The sequence below is a fragment of the Eptatretus burgeri genome, chromosome 3 (genome assembly GCF_056783735.1).
Source record: "Eptatretus burgeri isolate ZD-2024b chromosome 3, Ebu_testis_v1, whole genome shotgun sequence".
Lineage (NCBI taxonomy): Eukaryota > Metazoa > Chordata > Myxini > Myxiniformes > Myxinidae > Eptatretus > Eptatretus burgeri.
The window spans coordinates 6,459,358-6,483,899 of NC_140963.1; the positions used below are offsets into that span (position 1 = coordinate 6,459,358).

Below are 24,542 nucleotides of genomic sequence, written 5' to 3' on the forward strand. Positions count from 1 at the left end.
TGAAGCTCTCAAACAAAAACTGCTGAAATGGAAAGGCTTACTGACTCTGCTCTCTTATCAAGGCCGAGTCCTGGTCATCAATAACTTAGCAGCATCTCTCTTGTGGCACAGGATCAAAGCCATACCACATCCTGAACATTTTTTGCTGAACATACAGAAAACCTAAACAAAATTTTTTTCTGGAGTGGAAAACACTGGCTTCGTCCACAGATCCTGAATCTTCCATTGGAGGAAAGTGGACAGGGTCTTGTGGACATTGTGTGCAGGGCAATGGCCTTCGGCGTCGGTCCGTCGTCTTCTCTACGGTCCGTCGGACTTAGTCTGGAGGTCCGCCGCCCTTCTCATTCTTCATCAAGCTGGTATGCTTGACTTTTCATCAGGATTATTTTTAATGAAAGTGAAATGTATTGATTTGTCCTTGCTTCCACCTTTTTATAACAGCATTTTAAATGCTTGGCACGTTTTTATAATCAACCGTGATTATCTTTCTTTCACCAAAGATATGTTTTTGAACGAACCTCTGTTTTACAACTCTCTTTGAAAAGAATAAGAACGGAGCGTTCTTTCATCAATCATTTTATTGAGAACAATGTCCATTGCATTTCTGATCTCATGATTGACAACACGAGATGGTCGAGTGCTGCAGCACGAGCAACCAAGGTTGGCATACGGTCCTACCGCCAAGTATCTCTTTTATTACGTGAAGTACTTCAGGTGTACCAAAGAGTTAAGGTACACTGGGAGAGATCTCCTCGCACTGGCGATGGCTCAACTGTTCGCAAATCAAATCCTCTCTTCCCAAATCTCATACTCACTCCCACTGTCATGATTTCCGGTTCAATTGTAAAACATTTACCAAGAATACATTTTGGAATCGCATCACAAGTAGGTCTGAGGAAACGTCACATTCACCAGGCCTGTGTGAAAGCAATTTGACCTTCTTTAGGAACTTGGTAGTCAAGGAAGTGGCACAACTACTTGCCTCCAGAATACCCCTTCCAAACAAACTGGAAAGCCTTTTACCATGTTCTTATTCCAAAGAAAACTGCTGACCTGTCTTGGAAGCTGGTACATTGGGTATTACCGACCAATAAACTCCTGCATGTTTTCTCCTGAAATACCTGACCAATGTCCCTTTTGTAGAACTCTCGAGACCTTGTTACATGATTATGTTGAATGTGCACGCTTGATCCCTTTGTTTGGTTTGCTTTATGAATTGTGCTCCAAGCTTTCTTTGAAGTTCACTTTAAAAGTTTTTATTTTTGGCTTTGAATCCAAAACACATCCACTGGAAGTGATTTTGGCCAATTTTCTCATTGCCACTGCAAAGAAGTCAATTTATCGCACAAGGAAAGCAAAAATTGAAAATATTTCAGGGTGTGCTGATAACCTTCTGGCTTTGTTTAAAGGAATCGTTTTTGCCCGTATTAAAATGGAATTTTCTTTTTACACCTTCACAAACAAAATGTGCATTTTTAAAAGTGTGTGGCCTCTAAATGATGCACCTTGTACTGTTCAAAATGGTCTCTTAATTACAGACTGATCACTTTTGCAATCATGATGTAACCTTGTAATCTTGAATATGTACTTTTTTGTGTCCTTTTGAAAAATGTTTCTCCTTTATAAATTGCTTTTTATACTTTTGTAATAAAAGGACATAAAAGTCTCTCTGTCTCTGTCTCTCTCTCTGCGGTTCGTGAGTTGAGTGCAGTGTCATGGCGGCTCCTTGTGTTGGGGCTTTGTAGTTGTCCATGTTTGTGGTTTGTGTCCCCTCCCTCCCCTTTGCAGTGTGTCTCTGTGTATTCCCCCTTTCAAGCTAACCCCCTCCCTAATGAGACAGAGAGTGAGAGAGTCGAGAGCACGCGGTGGTATTGTTGAGGGTTCCAGACTGGGACGTTTTCCCTCCTCGTGTTATAAATTATAATGTATTTCTCCTATATATATATATATATATATATATATATATATATATATATATGTATGTATATATATATATATATATATATATATATATATATATATATATATATATATATATATATATGTATGTATATATATATATATATATATATATATATATATGTATATATATATATATGTATTTTGTTTATCGGAGCCTTTAGGCTTCGTTAATATTTTCTTTATTTAAGCGATGGCGGATAGTCCTCGTTACACGGCTTTTGAAAGTCTAACCCGGAAACACGGGTTAGTTTGTATGCCCTCGGCGGGAATCGACGTGGACGCGGTTATCCTCGCTGTTGGGGAGTTAATCGGTTTGGAGAATGTAAAAGTGGATTCTCGCATGAATTCAAGGTCGAAGGGTACACTTATAGGGTCTTTGTCTTTACAGAGTCTCGAGTTTGCTTTGAGCGAGGCCAATATGGTCATTTAAAAGACTCCTGCCCGAATAGGTCCACGGTGGAGTCACGAGCCGAGCTGATGATGTACACCAGGGTGCCACTGAGATCGCTGTTGATCATGTTAATAGTATGGGTGCTGAGAGCCCTCACTGTAGACATACAGAAAAAGAGAAAAAGAACCCTCTCATCTTCCCCCGATCTCAACGAGCCAGACAATAAGGTCTTGGCTGGTCTCCCAACCTTCACTCAAGTGGTTAGTAAAGGAGCGCAACCCCCTCCTCAGCACTCACCTCCAGCTGAAGTAATTCCTCAACCTCCCTTACTTTCAGAGTCGGTTGAGGATCGTGTGATAAATATCGGGAACTTGCGTGTTGTTCAGACAGCACCCGAGTCTCTTGAGTGTTCTGAGGTTCAACTTCCATGTGATATTGATCCTCCTTGTTTGTCGCTTGTTGAACCTTGTGTTGATCATGTCCCCCCTCCCTCTATGGGGAGCGGTGAATGTGCACGAACTCACGATCTGTCTGTGATTGACTCATCCAGTGAGGTAGCTGAGCCTTATCAAGCTCATGTGCAGCAGAATGGGTCAGGATGAAATCTCAGTGTGTTGCTTTGATGAGCCCGTTTCTTCGGCAATGGATTCTCAATGCAATGATTGTGACTCTGATGGGAGTTCTTCTGTTGCCTCACTAAGTGATGGTGAGGCCGACCTCCCAACAGAGCGTGTCTCTGGAGAATCCATCCCTCCTACTGAAATCTTGGATTTCTTACAAAAAACGTATCGTAAAAGACGTGTGAATATTAGCGATTTCTTCGCTGATACTCGCGCCTTCATTATTGGTGCTCATGGTGTTGTACAACAATCTGCAACCCTTCATGTTTCTGATAACTCACTTAAAAGATTGAGAAGGTATCTTGTTACAGCAACGAAAGAATGAAACCCATAATGGCTGAGTTGCTCCTTATGTCTTCATGAACATAGTCAGTTTGAATATCAATGGTGGACGCAGTCAGCTGCGTCGGTCGCAGACTGCAATGAGTCAGGAAGGAAAAAACTGACATCCTCTTATTACAAGAGAGACTCGTGCCACTCCAGACTGTATGACTGACTGGCAACAACAGCTGAATGGCACTTGGTTTTTTAGTATTACAGATTCTGTGAGCGTGGGTATTGCTTTCTTTGTTAATCCACGTTTGTCTGTCTCTCCCCCTATTTTTAAAGAAATCATCCCAGACCATCTCGCCTCTGCAGAACTTGCATACAATCACAAATGATTTGTTTTTGTTCATGTCTGCGCTCCAAGTGACAGGACAGATAGAGGAGCTTTTTTTTAAATGATTCCTTTCATTTCTTGCAACACATATATCTTCTGATACCTTGTTGTGCCGAGCGGGGACTTTAACTGTACTTTGAACCCAACTTTAGATCGGAACAGTGCTGAACAACACCCAGCATCAAGTAGGCCTTTTTTCCAATATTATATTGTTACGAATCTGGAAGCCTTGTGCACACAGACATTCAGGTCCCCGTAGTTCAGTTATTTCGACAAGTAAATGTGGATAGATAGCTCCCTTTCCCTTGTTTAATGGGTAATTAAATGTACATGCGCTGTGAGTTATTTTTATAGAAAGGATTTTTACACTAATAACAACGATAATGTTACGTTTGAGGGGGGGTATGCATTCAAAGGGTAATTAGGATGTTTAATTAGGTATGCCATGCTGTTCGAGTGTACCAGGATCTCGATGTAATAAGTAGCAATTCAGTGGTGATAAGTTGTCTAGTAAATGTCCATTTCTTCAAGGGGGAAATGATAATTGTCACGTAATTAGATAGGGATACGGGATAGGGTAAGTGTGTCTGCGTAAACCCCCTTTCCTATTCTCTGGAGGCTTGCCGTGACGTCACAGGACAGTGCTGCGGATAGCTCCGCCCCGTGATCACGATTGGCGGAAGGCGACGGCGCAGGGCCAATAAAACGGCTCGATTGGAAGTGACGAGGACGGGAGGTTAAAAAGGCTCTGTTCGGGGAAAACGTGAAGAGGAAGAAGATCGGGACAGAAAAACGGTTCTGGTGGAGGCTGTTGTGCTGGGAGCGTGCTGTGTTGTTGCGCTGATTCGATCCTGTTTTCATCGTGTCTCGAGGCCCTGCTGTGCTTCGTGCCTCAGCTCGGTTGGCTCTGGGGTTCTGCTGGCTCTGAGTACGGGGTCGAACGGCGGGCGGACCTGCCTCCCTCTCCTGCTCGCAACTTGGCGCCAGAACTGGTTCCCTGGCGGCTGTGAGCGGACTTGGGCAGACACCAGGAGGTCGACAGTACCACGGTGTCTCCTGCCCCTGACGAGCGCAACGCCAGCTCGTCCGGCGCCAATCCAGGGACTATTGCGTCCGCACCACGGGCCAGCCTGACCACCAGGACCAGCTACGTTTTGTGTGTGTGTGTGTGTGTGTGTGTGTGTGTGTGTGTGTGTGTGTGTGTGTGTGTGTGTGTGTGTGTGTGTGTGTGTGTGTGTGTGTGTGTACCTGGCGCCTTAGAGGGTTTGAGATTTGTATATTCATTGGAATTGTCTGCGTTTCCCCCACGCCCGAACCCACACCACCATCCCGTCGAATCGCCCTGGATCCCTCTTCTTGCCGAGTCTTGTTATTTCTGGTTCGAGAAAATAAACGTTATCAACTCAGTGAAAAGCGACTCGTGCCACCTTCCTCGTCCCGTTTGCGGTAGAGCGATTAGAACCGCCATCTTTGGGTTATAAATAAATAAACCGCCTCCATCGTTTCGGCTCATTCTACGTTGGCGGGACTGTTCAAGTCCCGTGGACGTCACAATAACAACACCACCTTCGCTCCATCCTTATGCCATAATGCTCGTGGCATTCTTTGCGTGCTCACCAGCAAGCGCCCATGTGGGCGGAGCCTAACATAGGCATGGCGTCCCTCTAAGGCAATCGGCAAGGAGCGGGTGTCTCACCCGCCCCGTTTCCGACTCAGTACGATCACCATGAGGCAAGTGGCCAGAGGTGAGGACGTGGGCGGAGCCTCCGTCGCTTTGGCTCGAAGCTCCAGCCAATGAGCGGAGGGCGAGCACGACATGCGCACCCCCGTCCAATCGGGAGGCCGCCACGAGTCGCGTGAGGACCCCTCGTCCAATCGGGAGGCGAGTGGTCGGGAAGAGAGGCCCTCCCTCGAACGAAGAGATAGACGGGATGGGTGGTATTGGGAGGGTCTGGTCTGCTGGAGCTTCTGAATGCATCTCTTGACGCTGAGCGCGGAACGCATCTCTCGACGCTGAGCGCTGAACGCATCTCGCTGGCGCTGGGCTGAACACATCTCGACGCCGGTCTGGTTCACTCGTCTCGTCAAAGACCGCACGAGGCGGGAAGGTCCCTTTCATTTCTTTTGGGTGTGCGTCTCTCTGTGGGCCCATCTTGAAGTAGAAACTGGATAAGTGCTTGTTGTCTTGTACATACTGCATTTCTTATGATCGGATAACTCTGCTCCTTGCGTGCTCCACCCTGCCCCTCATGATAAATAAATCCCCCTGTTAAATGTTTCAGCTCATTTTTGTGTTTCTCTCATTGGCTTAGCACGGTGCGTGTTGGGAAATTTGGCAAGCGGCAAATTGTACATTTGGGACCGACGGGACTTCGGTAACCATCCGCTCGGGTTACGCACGGGTCGAGCACGCATACGGCTCGTCCCGTACGAGTGCCGTCGAGGGTATGAATCCTCGGTAGATCGCCACGTGGGCCTCTAGCTATTTTGAAGTTTGGCAAATAACCCTGTCCCACGTGCTTGATTTCTTGACGGTTCACAGTCCTGTAAGGGCCCCGTACCTTTCGGAAAACCTAGATTCCCGGTGTTCGGCAGAGTCGACCCTACTGCTCCACCGAGCGGTCGTGCTTGCAACCGACGCCCGGCTCCACAACAATATCACGTCATGATCTTAACGATATATGGAAACAACAACACCCGAACCTACAACAATTTAGCTGTTGTCGAGTTTTACTAATTCATCTTTCACTTGCTCGACTTGATAAATTTTACATTCCTAACTCTGCTATCAATATTGTGACACGTCCAGATATTGTTCCTGCTGGTTTCTCTGACCATTCCTTCGTAAAACTGCCTTTGTCACTTCTTGGTTTTAAACGTGGCACATTGTGTTGGTATTTCAATACTTCCCTTCTGAGCGACCCTCTTTTTAAATCATCCTTCAAGATTTTTTGGGAGAGGGTTTTATATCGACAACATCAGTTTTTAAATCTCTGACAGTGGTGGGACTATGCCAAGGCGCAAATCCGTGTTTTCTGTTAGCAATACAAAATTAACTGTTCTCGAAGTAAACAATTATATATTGACGCCTTGAAACGAGAGATTCTTCGACTACAGGGAGGGGTTGAGGACCTCAGTGATGATAAAAGGTGTCAACTCCTCTATGAAAAGCAAACTCTGCTTAAGGAATTAGTTCAAGGAGATGGTATCGATGCCTTAGTCAGGCTGAGAGTCAGTGGTTTACTGTCTGCAGACACTTGTTGTAAGGATTTTATTTAAGTTTGAGAAAACAACTAAGGCAAGCCAGGAATAACTTAGTCTTCGGTCGAGTGATGGGCATATTCTGGATAACAATACAGAAATTGTCCACTTTGTTCGAGCGTATTTCGAGAGTGTGTTTTCTTTTCAATCTAATGATGTGCCTGCAATGCAAAATATTGCAAATAATTTACCACAGATAGACGAGCATCAGCGACACTTCTTGGATGAAAACATTAGCCTTGGTGAACTTAAAACTGCGCTGGACGGCCTTGTTGACCATAAGGCTCATGGGCTTTGATGGGTTGCCAGCTGAGTTTTATAAAACTTTCTGGGATTTGCTTGGCCCTGCTTTGCTCTCAGTATTTTTATACAGCCTCCAGGAAGGCTTATTACCCCTTAGTTGTCGACGTGCAGTTGTTTGCCTTATCCCAAAGAAGAGGGATCAGCAACTGATACAAAACTGGCGCCCAATATCCCTTCTCTGTGTAGATTATAAGATTTTTGCGAAAGCACTTGCTAACCATGTGAAGACCATTTGAAGCACGGTTATACATCAGGATCAATCGTTTTGTGTTATGCACAGATCTATGTGTGATAACATTTGTTTGGTACGAGACTTGTGGGATGTGTGTGAAATCCAACAACAATATACTTGTCTCTTTTTTATTGATCAGGAAAAGGCTTTTGACTCTGTTAATCATGAATATTTGTTTTACATCTTAAAAAAATTTGCTGTTGGGCCATCTTTTATTTCCTGTGTAACTCTATTATATAATCACATTTTTAGCTCGATTAAAGTCAATGATGGTCTCAGTCTACCTTTGCGGATTGGGAGGGAAATTCAGCAAGGTTGTCCCGTATCTGGAATCTTGTACTCTCTTTGCATCGAGCCCCTTTTTTTTTGTTTGCGATCCTCTCTTATGGGATTTCCAGTGACTCCTTCAGAAGAGTCCGTTATTGTTTCGGCTTATGCTGATGATGCATGTGTCACTGTTCGCAATAACAATGATATTACTTTGTTGTTCGATTGTCTCCAAGTTTACTCTCAAGTATGTAAAACACAAATCAATTGGTCTAAATGTAAAGCAGTTTGGGTTGGCTATACGCCACCTTCTGGCCTTCCAACTCTCCCTATGAGTTTGACATGGGCAAAAGAAGGTGTAAAGTACCTTGGAGTTTATCTCAGTACCCCTGGCTTTGTCTAAAGGAATTGGGACGGTTTGCTTCACAGAATTAGCAATAAGCTGAATAGATGGAGAGGAATTTTGTCTACATTTTCTTTCAGAGGTTGTGCCCTGGTCATTAACAACCTAGTTGCCCCTCCGCTATGGCACAAAATGATTGTCCTGCAGCCACCTGTAACCACCAATCCAAAAATGTTTACTCGACTTCTTCTGGGATGGCAAACATTGGCTTAAACCAGAGACTATTTGCCTTCCACTGGGGGAAGGGAGTCATGGACTTGTGGGCATTCTTTGTCGGGTTGATGGCCTTCCGTATTTCTACTGCTCGTCGTTTTATATTTCTGGAGGCCTTTCCCTGGAAATCCACTGCAAGCCGTATACTGAAACAAGCCGGTATGCTGGGCTACAACCGTGATTTTTTTAAAATGGAACTGCAACATGTTGATGCCCTGTTGCTCCCTGACTTCTACCAAGATGTCCTGCATGCCTGGCAGTTCATCTCAACAACTCGGCAAATGGAGACGTATAACAGCTAAAGGTTCCTTCAAGAACCTGTTTTACAATGCTCTCTTTCCCGAAATTCCTCGCTCACGCACCTTCATGCAATACTTTTTGGGTGTTGGTGTGAGCACAACTTGGGACCTTCGTGATTGTAATAGGAACAGCTGGCTCTCTGCAGGATATATTCAAGAAAAAACTGGTATCAGATATTTGAGGAGTGTAGCCCAGGTACTACAGGAAGTCCTGCAAGTTTTTAGGCGCTTCAGCCTGAGCTTCACTGCTGACATTGGTGATCACCATGCACCACCACAGTTATGTGTTAGCTATAACTTCCCAGATGATAACTCCACAACATCTATTTTGCTGTCCTCATTGCCACTCTCCAGTAAAGACAAAAAAAGACTGTACCATTTGTGTCTTTCAATTCGTTTTCCCTCATTACGGCCTGCTTCATTTGGGGCTCGATGGAAAGAAAAACTGCCTTCTGGGCTTCCCTCCCATTTGCTTCTATTTGGTGTTGTTGGGTTGCACATGTTTGGAACTTTAGTGATTTTGTGATTATTTGGATGACATGTGTGATTTTCTTACCTTTATAAATAAAAGTGTTTCAAAAGTCAAAGTCTATTTCTGTCTCTCCCTCTCCCTCTCTCTCCCCCCACCCCCTTCCCCTTTTATTGTCCCAGTCAACGAAGCCACACGTTAGATTTGCTAGTAATTAATAAAACGGCTTTGAGTCAGGCATTTTGGAGAGAGTCAATCAAGTGAAGGCAACCGAAGATTCAGAGCACAATCATCAACTTACCTTTGCACCATGGGGCTTGTGGATTATCTTCAATGTATCTATCGAAGAAAATGAAGTAAAGCAAATGGTCATGTGACATGAAAAGTAAAAAAAAAATTACAATGATTAAAAAAACTATTCCATCCCCTTTCCTTTCCGCCAATCATCCACTTGTGTGTGATGTATGTGTCTGTTGTTTCCCTCTGAACCTTACACTTTCAAAGGAGCAATAGCAATGCCTTGAAAAACAATGGCTGAAACAGGAGTGGTGAGAAACTCTGGCGCTCAACAAGCACATATGATATTGAAAACTAAAACGAGGGGAAAATCATTAACGATCCGTGTCTAGGGGGGTGGGGGGACGAGCAGTGTGCCACATTAAGTCACAAGCATGACTGAAGATCCAAAGCAGTTCTCATTATCATTCTGTTCATGATTCTCCGCCAAACCCTCCCTTTCAATCTCCCCTCACATCTCGAACTCTCCATCCAATTAACTGTATTTATGATGATTAAAAAGCCATTCGACTTCGTTTTTAAAGACAAGGACGTATGTGAAGTACAAAAACGTTGTGGAATTATGCACAAGAGCTTCTTCTCCGCTCAAGGGTGCTGGCTCTAAGGACAAAACGAACGTGATGATAAAACGATATTTGTACATTACAGCAGAGATAAAATGTGGCAGAAATTTCAACATCAATGATGGTGACGTCTTTCAATGATGGAGCCATTCGAGCAGAAAAACCCATGATCGATATGGGGGAAGGCCTATATAGCATCCTAGTCAAGGTCTGGGTATGGGTTGGTTATATTTCCCGAAAACCAACAATGAACCATGTATGGTGTATTCCGAATAAAACTTACCGTACTGGTGTTTTTTGAAAGGTGGTGGTAAGCTCTGTCTACTTGCAACATCTGCAGACACAAACACAAAAAGTCATCACCAAAATGAAAAACATTACTTACCTTAAAAATATCCCCTTCATTAAAGTCACTAGTACGGGCCCGTAGGGGCGGGTCGTAGGTGAGTGCCAGCATGTGCAGCCCTCTCTCGCCCCCCCCCACTCTCATCCCCCTCTCTCTTGCCCCCCTCTCTCCCCTCCCTCCTGTCCCTCCCCTCTCTTGCCCTTCTCTCTCCCCCTCCTCTCTCCCTTCTCTTGCCCCCCTCTCACCCCACTCTCTCGCCCTTCTCTCTCCGCCTCTCCTCTCGCCCCTCTCTTGCCCTTCTCTCTCCCCCTCCTCTGTCCCTCCTCCTCTCTCCCTCTCCCCTCTCGTTTCTCTCTCCCCCCTCCCCTGTAAATGTATTCACAAATGTCTACCAAGCACAACGATTAATTCCAACCTTGGGGAAAAAACAGCTTTCAAACCCTTGGGAAACAGCCGTTTCCCTCGGGAAAATTCAAACCTTGGGATTAATTAATAATTTGAATAATGATCAAACCTTGGGAGTAAATAATTAAATTAAATCATAATCAAACCTTGGGATAAATTAATTATTTCAAACCTTGGGAGAGAACAGATTTCAAACCTTGGGAAACACTTGGGAAACAGCTGAAATGGATGAGGAAGAACGATATCAAACTTTGAAAAGGCACATACCCAGGTTCCCAGTGTCGATTGTGACGTCATACCAAACAAAGAATAAAAAGAATTGTGACGTCAATCGTGCAAAAAAAATAAAAAATTAAATTAACATTGATTGTGACGTCATTTGTGACGTCATAGCACCGTGTCCTGTCATTGGTCGACAGATAAATGGCCGCAACTCGGGAACCGCCCGTCCGATCGATATCAAACCTTGAAAAGGCACATCCGCGGGTCCCGGCAATATTCCTGGCAAGTTTCAATCCGATCGGACCGGTGGTCGTCCGGTTATTAATAATTTGGGAAAAAATTGGCATGATAAGGTGAGAAGGTGGAACAACACCTTCAGGTCAGGTCAGGTATGGGAGCATGTGCCAGAACAGCGCGTCACTGCATCCACTTTCCGCCGGTACTCCAGGGGCCTCCGTCTGGCCATCGCCAGGCAGATGCCAGGCCCATCCCCATCTCCTTGAGATGACGGTCAACCTGTTGCAACCATGAGGCACGTGGTCAGCCCACTGGCCTCCTCCACTCATGAGACTCCCTCGCTGAGAGAATCTGGTGAGCAGGATCAGCGTCAGGAAAACGAGCCACATGTCCATACAGCCGCAACTGACGCTCACGGACGATGCAGGTAACAAATCTCATCTGAGTCTCTCTCAGCAACAGCTCGTTGGACACAAAATCTGACCAGCGATAGCCAAGGATTGTCTGAAGACACCTGGTACCAAAGGAATGAAGTCTCAGTCTCAGATCCTTGGTCAGAGTCCAAGTCTCGCACCCATAGAGCAAGACTGGAAGTACCAAGGACCTGAAGACTCGGACTTTCGTCCTCCCGCACAGGTACCGGCAGCGCCACACCCCATGAACCAGTGAATTCATGACTCCCCAGGCCCGACCCAGACGTCTATTGACCTCTGACTCGCAGCCAGCAGAGACATGAATATCACTGCCAAGGGAAGTGAATCTCTCCACGACCTCAACATCCTCACCACAAACAGACACAGACAGGACAGCAGCATCCAAAATGTCACCGAAAGCCTGGATCTTAGTTTTGACCCAAGAAACCCGTAATCCCAGTGGCTCCGACTCCTCATTCAACACCTCGAGGGCCCCCAAAAAGGATGTCTAAAGTCTCCGCAAAGATGACTGCATCATCTGCAAAATCAAGGTCTGAGATCTTGACATTCCCAAACGATGCACCGCAACTTGATCTCTCCGACATCCTCCCTAAAATCCAGTCCATACAAGTGCTGAAAAGTGTGGGGGCCAGTACACATCCCTGACGAACTCCAGTAACAACTGGAAATAAGTCAGAGATGGTACCACCACACTTCACAGTACTCTCAGTACCGAGTAGAGTTCGACATCAGATCGATCAGTTTTGGTGGCACCCCACGAAGACCAAGAATCCTCCAGAGGACATCCCGATTCACTGAATCGAACGCTTTACAGAGATCAACATAGGCTGCAAGCAGCCCCTGCCGAAACTCTCGTCTGCGTTCGGTGAGGACACGAAGTGCAAGGATACGGTCAATCGTTGACCTCTTTGGTGTAAAGCCTGACTGCTCTGGACGCTGGTGCTCAAGCAGATGGTGGCGAACCCTATCGAGAATTATCCGAGCAAAGACCTTGCCCGGCACTGAGAGCAGCGTCACCCCTCGGGAGTTGTTGCAGTCTTGGCGATCACCCTTCCCTTTCCAGAGAGGGACAACAAGGCCCCTCTTCCAGTCAGTTGGGATGATGCCTGTGTTCCAGGCAGAGCACAAAACTGCATGCAACGACACGAGTGCAGCATTTCCACCAGCCTTGAGAAGTTCGGCATGGATGCCACAGATCCCTGGAGCTTTGCCCCGTTTCAACTGGTTCACCGCAGCCCGTGTTTCCACAAGCGAAGGTGGACCACAGTTGATTCGAGGGTCAGCAACAGGGATTGTAACACCCTTGACGTCCAACTCGACAGTTGGGGGATCAGCCTGGTACAACCGCTCAAAGTAACCGGCCCAGCAGGCCTTCACTTCAGACTCCTCTGTCAAGAGCCTACCACTCTCTGCTCGAACTGTAGTGCTCTGAGGGATGGGCTTGGATGAACGTAATGCGCGAAATTCCCCTGTAAGCGGGACGAGAATCACCTGTCCACAGGTGATGCTCTACCCCCTCACAGATTCCTCGCACATAGGCCTCCTTGTCCACCCTCAGTGCACGTACAGTTTTACGCCTCAGCTCCCTGAACAGCTCAGCTCTGCCATTCAGCCTGGCCCTGCGACTCTGGTCAATGGTATCCAGTGTCCCTTGAGAGACAAAATTCTTCTTTGCCCTGCGGTGAGCTCCAAGGCATCCACCGGCAACATCAAGGACGGTGGTCTTGAAGGCGCTCCACAACTCTTCAGGACCCCCCAAAGCACCCAGACCCCCCAAGTGTCCACTCAGCCTGTTCGCAAACTCCTCAGCTACTCTCTCATCCCTGAGTTTGGCAACATCCAGCCTCGGCTGGGATGGTACCATTCTCCAGGATTTAAGGTGCAGCTTTAGAGTTGCTCCAACAAGCCTGTGGTCAGTATTGAGGAACTGAGCACTCCGGTGGACCCTGCAGTTCTGGATCATCCTCCAACGACCGTCAATGAGGACATGGTCAATCTCCTTTGCCACACCGCCAGCGTTGGAATACCAAGTCCAGCGATGAGCTTGTGGGCGCTGAAACCATGAACCAGTCACCCTAAGTCCATGACTTCTTGCAAAGTCAAGGAACTTAGTGTTATTCTGGTTTATAGTTCCTGACCCATGGGGACCAACACACACCTCATAACCGTCCCTATCAGTTCCAGTCGATGCATTGAAATCCCCCAAGACTAGAACTGTATCTCGTCTGGGGCACTGATCAACCACAGACTCGAGTGTGGCGTAGAATGCATCCTTCACGGTGAGATCACTCGCCTCAGTCGGAGCATAAACAGAGACCAGGGAAATGACACCTAAGGAGTGACGAATCCTTAATCTCATAATACGCTCGTTGACCGGTGTTACCTCAATTATCATTGGGGTCAGCTTATTGGACACAGCTACAGCAACTCCTTGGGTATGGTAACCATCAGAGCGACCAGACCAATAGTAGGTGTAACCACCCACCATTATCTCAGCGCCATCCGGTCTCCGAACCTCAGAGAGAGCTGCAATCCCGATGTCCAAACGCTTGAGCTCAGATGATAACAGAGACAGGTGATCATCCTCTCTTAGGGATAGGACATTCCAGGCACCCACCCGAAGGGACCGCCTCAGGTTAACCCAAGGAGACCGCCGTCTGGTGGACGACACCTCAGCACCACTCCGACACACTCTCCCGCAATCTGACCCAGGGATGTTACGTGGTTTCCCTCCTATCAAAGATTGGGGGTCCCCAAGGCTTTGCCCCAATCCCGTCATCCGGTGAGCTGCCCTGCGAAGGGAAGCTGCACAGGAGGTACTCCCACGGAGTGGGTTTTCAGATTTTTTTGCGTTTTTGCGTTTTGCGGAATGAAGGGTTTTACGGTGGCCGGAGTGCAAATCCTGCCACCAACCTCCTAATAAGAAGTGACCCAACTGCAGGAGGACGTCCGCAGACACAGTTGGGCACTAGATATGGATGGCCGTTGGCTCACAAGGAGCTCCTCCGCCCTTTGAATATCAGGTCCGCCCATATCAGGTCACTGAATACAACCACCAATAACTTTTGAGGTCAGCATATGCCAAAAGTTCAACATCGGCCAAAGGTCAACAACTTTGGTGCAATTTCTAAAATCCTCAATTTTCATCTGATCGACTTGATATTTCAACAGGATTTGCATATCAGGTCAATGAATTCAACCACAAATTATTTTTTTAAGGTCAAAAGGTCAACATAGGCCTAATCTCAAAAATTGAAAGACAGGGCCAAAAGCATATATATATATATATATATATATATATATATATATATATATATATATATATATATATATATATATATATATATATATATATATATATATATATATATATATATATATATATATATATATATATATATATATTGTTGCGGATTCGCGCCCGCCGGCGTGCCAACGGCCACGTAACTCGAATCGCGGCACGTCGCCCACCGGACGGACAATCCCGTCGTGACCCTCTCGGACTAACGCCGGGAACTAGTCACGGGTGGGCCTTTCGGCCTCACCACGATCGTGCCAATCGGCCCCCCGTGTGGGATAGGGTTGCTTGCCAAATTCGACCTACCTAAGTACCCACACGGAGGGTAGACCGGGCGATCGCACCTCGCCGCAGGTCGACTTCGGACACGGGCCACTTTAAGCGACCCGTTCTGTACTATCGGGATAACCAAGCGGTGTTATCGTCAACCTCGACGGTTCGATTAATTATTGGGCGTATTTAGCCCACAACCAACCCTTTACGTGAAGTAAGATGGAGATTCAATAAAGGAAAAGACGAAGCGAAACGGGAAAAACAGTTCAACATAAAGCACATTTATTCCGCGGCAAACGGAAAGCACACATATACAATTATACACCAAAAGCAAATGTAAAAGTAGAAGAAGCACAACAATTCTGCACAAAAAGCAAATGTAACAATGCAGACCTACTACCGACTACCTAGCACACGGCAACACTGATACAGTTTTACTTCACAGACGGCGCCGACAACACATATACTCAAAGCAAAAGAAAAAGGTTCCACCCTCATCGATGAGGGGGGCAGACGGGCCTGGGGCCGAGACCGCGTCGAGCCTACCCGTCTGGTGATGAGCCGCAAAATGGCGGTGGCGCCCCGACTCCGCGGGCCTCGCTGGCACTGCCTGGATTGGGGTGGGAACGGGGCCCCCTTCTCACACTATCTCCGCGGGGGGAAACAGGAGGGGGTTGTTGATGCTCGGGGGAATGAGGATATCTCGCTGGCTTGGGTCCCGCGACGAGCGACTCCACCGCGACTTCGGTCGCGTTACCGGCCTCCCCTCTCCGCAGCTCCCCGACTCTGACACGAGCGCCCTCTCGACTGCCTTCGCCGCCGCCACAACTCTCCAACTCTCCCACTCTCCACTCTTCTCAACTCCGTCCAACTGCGATTCAGAAACTCTTTTTCTCTCCCGATTCAGAAACTCCCTCAACAACTGCCTTTTCGGCGAGCGAACGCGGCCCTTTATAGCCCCGGGGCTTCGCTCCTTCACCTTCGACCATTCACCTCTGGCTGGCTCCCCATTGGACAGAGGAAAACTGGGCGTGAATGATTCTTGATCCGATTTCTCGGAAAGGCTGGTGTTTTTGCACCCGCTGCTCGGTGCGCGCCCTGTACGAGTCCAGGATCGGTGCCCACAAGCGGCGCGGGAATGGCGGTGATGCGATGGTTGCGAGAGCGAGATGTGACGGCAAGGGTCGTGGCTGTTGTTGTGAAGCGGCGTTGCGGTTGGTGGTTGTTGTGTGATGGCTGTTGAGACGTGGTTGGTGGTGGTTGTGGTGGTAGTAATGGCGGCTGGTCCAAAATAAAGATAGTAAAAGAAAAACGGCTATCTAAAAGGGTCGCAGCCCGAATGAATGACATTTATTCCCCCCTAAACAACGGGTTTGGACTAACTACACATATACTTACAGAGATATCTCACCTAAGGGACCTGAATGGTGGTTTGCGAATTTCGTCAACCACAACACTACCCCCTCCCCTTTTTACAGACTCGTCCCGAGTCGTCAAATTTTCGTGTGCCATCATGTGTAGTTCTCCCCTAGTACATTTTACCTACGGATCCCTGAGTGCGACATTCATGGTATTCGTGTCCCCAAAATAAATAACCTGAGGGCTGAGTAACTACCTAAACAAACTCACTCACACGGACGACTTAAATAAAATTGCCGGCGCTAGGACAGACATGCCGGGGGCGCACTCATATGTACAGTACATCTTAACCTTAACTTACAAATTTTACACTAAACCATGGCCCAGGATCAATGAACTCTGCAAAAAGAAAGCAGTTAGCAGGGAGCCAGGCTGCTCGCATGCAGTCTCTGGCTCAAACAATGCAGGTGACGGGGAACGTGGCTGGCTGCTCACTCGCAGTCCAAGGCCTTCCCTTTTTAACTGAACGCAGTGAACCACAACGGTGCATGAGCTGCACAAACGCAGTCTCCGTGCCAGCTCAAGTGGCACATGCAATGAACACAACGGATGGATGGATGGACACAAACATGGTGCACGGGCCGCCACTGCAGGCCCGTGTTGTAGCTGCCAACAGGGCAGTTCTCGCAGCTTGCAAACTGTTGCTTTCTGATCCTGGCGCACATGGCAATGAACAGGGGGGGGAGGGGAAGCAAAAATTGAACGGGGCTGGTGAACAGGGGCAGTGGGCATGGCATGGCAAAGGCAGCAGGCAAACACAGCCCGCAGAAGAAGGCTGCTGCAGGCAAACACAGCCGGCAGATGAACTGGCCGGCACAGGCCTTGCAGAAAACAGCTGCAGACGATCCGGCCGGTACAGGCCTTACAGCACAGCAGCTGCAGCCGATCCAGCCGGCACAGGCCTTGCAGCAAAACAACAGCTGCCGATGAAGCTGGCCAGCCTTCGCCGTTCAGTGGAGGTTGGTGGAGGGAGTGCGGTGGTGCTGGCCACTCGGAAGGCGGGCTCGGACCTACTCTACGGTCTCCCTCCCAACCTATCGCCTTTGCCTGTCACTGTCCATACCCACTCCCTTAATTTGTCAAACCCCAATTTAGCCCCAACTTTTTTTTTTTTTTACTTCCCCACGATCAATCGTCCCCTAACCCCCTTTATCGTCTTTGTTCGGCTAACCTATCCTGTCACCGAGCCTACTCCCAACCCCTACGTTCCCTTCCCGGAGGGGAATAAGGGAGAGCTGGCGTCCTGTGTCGAGGCCCAACGAAGCCTCAGAATGGCCTCCCCAGACTTCAGCGATCTAAACCAAAGTGGGTCCAGCGGCCCACAACGAGAGCGAGGGGATGGATGGTGCGGAGGGGTACACTTCCTAATCTACCCTAACCACTTAACTGTTAAACTACCCCGGGGCTTTCAACAAGCGCCTCTCGCTTAAACTATTGGTTCTAACAACCCAGATTCCCATCGCCTGTGTTGGTGTCCTCACAATTTCGGGCCTCGCCCCCCAATTTTCTCTCCGTGCCCTCACACGGTCTCATGGCTGGGACGCGTGGCTCGCCTTGGCAGGCACGACCCTCTGCCGAATCTCCAGCTATGGCACCCCCGGGCACTACACTGCCTCCGAGCCTACCAGCTCCCTAAACACCGGGGAGTGTCCCCCATGGCACCTACCCTGAAACGCACACGTGGCAGGCTGGCTTCCCGGGCCCCTTTCCGAGGGTCACCCGTGCCCACAACACTGCCCACGCGGCTAATGGCGCCCCGGGCCCCCGCACCAAGCAGGCGCACCCGTGCCCACTACGCTATCCCGGCCCCCCATGGGCCCTTGGCCTACTACGGCCGACTAGCCTGGTGCCCGGGGTACCCACTCAGCGATACTCACCTTTCGCAGCCACGCTCCCAGCCTGTCAACAGGGCTCCTGCACCCCTCCAAATGGGTTTCGAGCCTACACTCACACCAACAACAAAACGACCTCCATTTTTCAATTTAACTAACCCCCTAACTCAGTCGACACTGACCCCGGGGTCCCTTGGGCGGGAGTCACTCCTCCCCCCAATCACTCATCGCACCATGCATTCCCCATTCGCTCCACTCACACAGACCCGCTGGCCTCACTCACTCACCAAGCACATGCTTCCACTTCACTCACCAACTCTTCAACACACATACCACTGAACTCTGCCATCCTTCTAACTACCTCCCCTAACTAACTCGTGCTCCCACGTCGTCCCTTAAACTACAGCACGTTCCTTTTAACACTACGTAGCTAAGCTACGTCCCCACTACACATCCAAAGTCTGTCTCTGTCTCCAAAATAATCCCATTAATCAATTTCCCAACCTAAATCTCGCTACAATCCCTCTAACTAATCCATTCCACGGACTCCATGAGGACTTACCCCTGCCCCATGAAGTCGGTCTGACTAAGCTAACCCTTCCCCCTAACTAGTTTCCATCCTGTGCCCTAGTAAGGGGGTCTTCCACCCCTTGCCCGGGAATCCTGTGCACCCGAAAGTGAGGCTTGCTTTTTTTTTTTTCCACATGCGCAGCACCAGCGTGGCAACTCACAGCTCGCGCACTTTGCACCTGCCCGTGACGTCATGCAGCTGCACGTGTACCTCGTCCCTCCTTGGACGGTACCATCCGGCAGGGATACCCCTCCTGCCGGATTCCAACCCCATGTGCAGCCATGACGTCACCGTGCGCATAAAAAAACACAAGCCCCACGTCTCGAGGGGTTCCCCACGCGAACACATGTGCTTTGCCCATTGGAGCTTAACACACACGATCGCGTGGAGAACCCGTCCGGTCCAAATCCATAATCCTGCCTAAACTTTGTCCGTCCGCGGGATCGGCAAATCCACCGCGTGCGTTTCCGGACCGGGACTTCACTCTCGCAAGCGAGCACGTGGGGGCCCCGTGCGTTGCACAGCACGGACCTCGCGCTCGCTGCTGGGTGAACCCGGCACGGTTCCCGAAACAGCTGCAGCCGCTACTTGGCTTTCTTTCCTCTGTCGCCATTCAACACACGCACTCCCGCTTGTTACGACGCCAACACACCTCACCATTAAACTCACACCGGGAGACGCGGCTGCATGTTCACACATGCTGACCGACATCTCCCTCACACACAGCGACTTTGCACACGCTGTCTCTCTCACACTCAGCCGCTCACTCACGCATGCCATTTCCCTCACACTACCCATACCACTCACACGTGGTGCTCCATTCATACTGGCAGTTTCACTCTCGCATGCCACCTCCCTCGCACACGTGGCTCCACTCACTCGCGGCCTTTCACTCACTCGTGCCATTTCCCTCACACAAACCATACCACTCACACACGCGGGGGCACTCGCTCGCGGTTCCTCATCCACACACGGCGTGCTGGGAAGCACGATCTTCTGCACACTTACCACCACACCACTCACACACGGGGTCGCTTCCGCACACGGGGTCTTTGTCACCCACCCGGTCGCTCTCACACACGCCATTGCACCCGCGCTATGCGTGCGTTGCAGCACGCATTTCGCCACACTCGTGAACACACACCTCGACACCACACACTGGGGATTCGTGTCCCCACAAGGGTCTCCGGGGCCTCTATACCCCCCAAGCTCTCCGTGCACCTGTCCACAGCACCCGTCCCCTCAACCTCGGAAAGCACGACCGAACCCACCTGGTCGTGACTCACCTCAAGGGGGCATACTCCCTCCCCTCGTTCCTGGAGGAGGCTATCCCGCTGCTCGCACCGGGTCCCTGCACGGTCCGCCAGCTCACCCCCATTATCCTCCACCACCTCCGTGTGTGTGTGTTCGTCTTTAGTTTCTTCCACCCCGTTTTCATCGTGTAGTCTTTCCTCTATCGTTCCCATCTCCCGTGTCTCTGTACATTTATTAGTTTCTGTTGTCCCCTCGTGTCTATTAGTCTCTGCTTCTTTCTGGCGTCTTTCCCTTATCTTTATGTAGGTCAACCTTTATGTAGGTCATTGCCTTCATGCCCGCCTGCAGGCTTCGGCCCATGTTCTGCGTCGCACCCCCCAGTTCTTTCATTTCTTCCTTCATGTTTGTTTCCATTTCGTTCATTTGCTTGTTCATGCTTTTTATTTCGTTTTTCATTTCATGCGCATCCGCATTCATCTTTGCCAGCATGGCGAATAGCTGGGTCATGTCGGGTGCGCTTGGGTGAGCCGATTCGGCAAGGATCGGGGGGTTTTGGCGGAGAGGGGGAGGGGAGGTGTCATACACCGCGGCCGCCGCCACACCTATTTCGGGCTCTGGGTTCAGTTGGGCGAGTTCGTGTTCCTGCACAACCAACATTTCCTGCACGGGGTTTTCATCCTGGACCATGGATTCTACACATTCTAAATCCATTTCGAATACCCCCGGCTCCCGCTCGCCTTGAGACGCCATCTTATTTCTCGTAAAAGGTTAATTTGAATCGCTCGTAATTTGGAGGGAATCGGGGGTCGCTCCTCTCACCCCTGGACCGATTCCAGTGAATTTAGCTGGAGACAGGAGAGCCCGTTGTCCCGTTCTCCGACACCAGTGTCGCGAGGAGGGGGATGAGTTTGTATCTCACGACCTGACACCAGTGTTGCGTATTCGCGCCCGCCGGCGTGCGAGCGGCCACGTAACTCGAATCGCGGCACGTCGCCCACCGGACGGACAATCCCGTCGTGACCCTCTCGGACTAACGCCGGGAACTAGTCACGGGTGGGCCTTTCGGCCTCACCACGATCGTGCCAATCGGCCCCCCGCGTGGGATAGGGTTGTTCGCCAAACTCGACCTACCTAAGTACCCACACGGAGGGTAGACCGGGCGATCGCACCTCGCCGCAGGTCGACTTCGGACACGGGCCACTTTAAGCGACCCGTTCCGTACTATCGGGATAACCGAGCGGTGTTATCGTCAACCTCGACGGTTCGATTAATTATCGGGCGTATTTAGCCCACGACCAACCCTTTACGTGAAGTAAGATGGAGATTCAATAAAAGAAAAGACGAAGCGAAACGGGAGAAATAGTTCAACATAAAGCACATTTATTCCGCGGCAAATGGAAAGCACACATATACAATTATACACCAAAAGCAAAAGTAAAAGTAGAAGAAGCACAACAATTCTGCACAAAAAGCAAATGTAACAATGCAGATCTACTACCGACTACCAAGCACACGGCAACACTTATACAGTTTTACTTCACAGACGGCGCCGACAACACATATACTCAAAGCAAAAGAAAAAGGGACCACCCTCAACGATGAGGGGGGCAGACGGGCCTGGGGCCGAGACCGCGTCGAGCCTACCCGTCTGGTGATGAGCCGCAAAATGGCGGTGGCGCCCCGACTCCGCGGGCCTCGCTGGCATTGCCTGGAATGGGGTGGGAACGGGGCCCCCTTCTCACACTATCTCAGCGCGGGGGGAAACAGGAGGGGGTTGTTGATGCTCGGGGAAATGAGGATATCTCGCTGGCTTGGGTCCCGCGACGAGCGACTCCACCGCGACCTCGGTCGCGTTACCGGCCTCCCCTCTCCGCAGCTCCCCGACTCTGACACGAGCGCCCTCTCGACTGCCTTCGCCGCCGCCACAACTCTCCAACTCTCCCACTCTCCACTCTTCTCAACTCCGTCCAACTGCGATTCAGAAACTCTTTTTCTCTCCCGATTCAGAAACTCCCTCAACAACTGCCTTTTCGGCGAGCGAACGCGGCCCTTTATAGCCCCCGGGGCTTCGCTCCTTCACCTTCGACCCTTCACCTCTGGCTGGCTCCCCATTGGACAGAGGAAAAGTGGGCGTGAATGATTCTTGATCCGATTTCTCGGAAAGGCTGGTGTTTTTGCACCCGCTGCTCGGTGCGCGCCCTGTACGAGTCCAGGATCGGTGCGCACAAGCGGTGCGGGAATGGCGGTGATGCGATGGTTGCGAGAGTGAGATGTGACGGCAAGGGTCGTGGCTGTTGTTGTGAAGCGGCGTTGCGGTTGGTGGTTGTTGTGTGATGGCTGTTGAGACGTGGTTGGTGGTGGTTGTGGTGGTAGTAATGGCGGCTGGTCCAAAATAAAGATAGTAAAAGAAAAACGGCTATCTAAAAGGGTCGCAGCCCGAATGAATGACATTTATTCCCCCCTAAACAACGGGTTTGGACTAACTACACATATACTTACAGAGATATCTCACCTAAGGGACCTGAATGGTGGTTTGCGAATTTCGTCAACCACAACAATATATTTACACATCATGATATCTCAAAACGCTGTGGAGTTTATACGAGTCGGTTAGGTGACAAGAACAAGTGGATGAGATTTTGGTTCAGATGCAACCCATCAGTGGGATACAAAACGTCAACTGCTCAGCCTGGTGGAGGTATACACTCTACCGAATGCCATTCTACTTTGTTCTGTTTTGCCAAGTGTCACTCGAGTGATTTTTCATTTGTTTGTCTGTCTGTCTGTGAGCAGGATATCTCAAAAAGTTATGGATGGATTTGTCAAAACTTGGTGGACATTTTGGATGTGTGACAAGGATGAATTGTTTTGATTTTGGTGAAGATCCACACCCAGATACAGTACCAGGACTGTATTCATATATTTTAGTGAACAAAATGAACCAATTTAACCACGTAGCTGATGCTCTAGGTCCCCCGCCTTTTCGGTGGTATGAAGAATTGATGCGTAATATGAAAGCTCAATCTTGAATGTTTTTTTTTTTGTAATATTGCTTACACAAACCAAGTTACTGAGATGGTTGCCATGGCAACAGAATTCATTCAATCACTACCTTGATCTCATCTGGCTGAAATATTGTCATGACAAATAGATATCTGCAAGATGAAAGCTAAATGTTAAACGATTTTTGGAATATCATGTAAAGAACAGTAAATGGACACAATATCAGTCGGTCAGAGCTCATTTTAATATCCTCAATCTCTGGTCTTGTCTGGAGGGGGAGGGGGGGGACACCGAGAACAGCACTTGGTAGAGCACGTACCTACGCCAGGCTGAACAGTTTACGTTTTGTATCCCACTGATAGCAGGTCAAAATCCATACACAACATTTTGAGATATCGTGACTGTGTATCGTTTTTGGCCCTATCGCTCAATGGTGAAGAATCGCATTAAAATTTCAGGATCCGAATCAGGCTTTTCATCAAAATCAAATAAATTCGTCCTTGTCACACAAGTTTCATCTGAATCTGTCCACAACCTTTTGAGATATCCTGCTCACAGACAGACAGACAGACAGACAGGAGTGAAAACATAACCTTCGTCCACCTGCAATGGCGGAGGTAAAAAGCAACCCGTAGACATTTTGCATTTTCTCGCCCATCAAAATACAGCAAAGCAACAGCTAGTTCCAATGATGTGACTGCAGGTGTAAAGTGACCATTTTATGAACATCAAAAATATATAAAATCTCTCTTAAAAAAAAACAGAACGACATCCCTTCAAGATGCAATGCTGTTCACATCTACGACACCGGTATACATGGCGAGTCGTGCCCACCTTCTCGCACGAAGGCAATGAACGCTTTCACTTCCTGGCTCAGGTCGACTCTGTGGTAGATCACTGGCCGAAAGTTGCGATACTCAAACGATCGCACAAGGCGTACGGTGAGGGTCACACCATCCCCGGCCATAATAAACTGAAGGGTTGACGCAAAGAAACAACCATTCTGGGTTCAACATCCCATTTCTAAGTAGTATTTGAACAAAAGCTGTAATTTTATACAAAAAATAACAAATATATATATATATATATATATGTGTAAAAAAGGTACATTCTAAGATGACAATATGACATCATGAGGATGGTAACATTTTCTCAGTGTCACGTCCACAGGTAAAACAAACAAATGTTTATGGTGATGCCCAAGTACCGAACGGTCAATCTTGTCCGTGGGAATCACTGCAAGAAACATTTTGAAAAATGTCCGTATAATAGATTCAGCGAACAGTATGAAGCTTTGATGTAGTCCT

General features: G+C 48.7%; 1 protein-coding gene across 2 annotated transcripts in view; it reads right to left on the reverse strand.

Annotated features, from left to right (window-relative positions):
* The window catches only part of C3H2orf76 (chromosome 3 C2orf76 homolog), a 49,606-nt gene that overhangs the window by 19,567 nt on the left and 5,497 nt on the right, over window positions 1-24,542 (reverse strand). For both annotated transcript variants that reach the window (XM_085872333.1, XM_085872332.1), the window contains exons 2-4: window positions 24,070-24,208; window positions 10,225-10,275; window positions 9,383-9,420 (exon numbers count right to left, since the gene is read on the reverse strand). In XM_085872333.1, coding sequence (XP_085728459.1) covers window positions 9,383-9,420; window positions 10,225-10,275; window positions 24,070-24,202 — 222 coding nt within the window. In that variant the 5' untranslated portion in view covers window positions 24,203-24,208. The remainder of the gene's footprint in view (window positions 1-9,382; window positions 9,421-10,224; window positions 10,276-24,069; window positions 24,209-24,542) is intronic.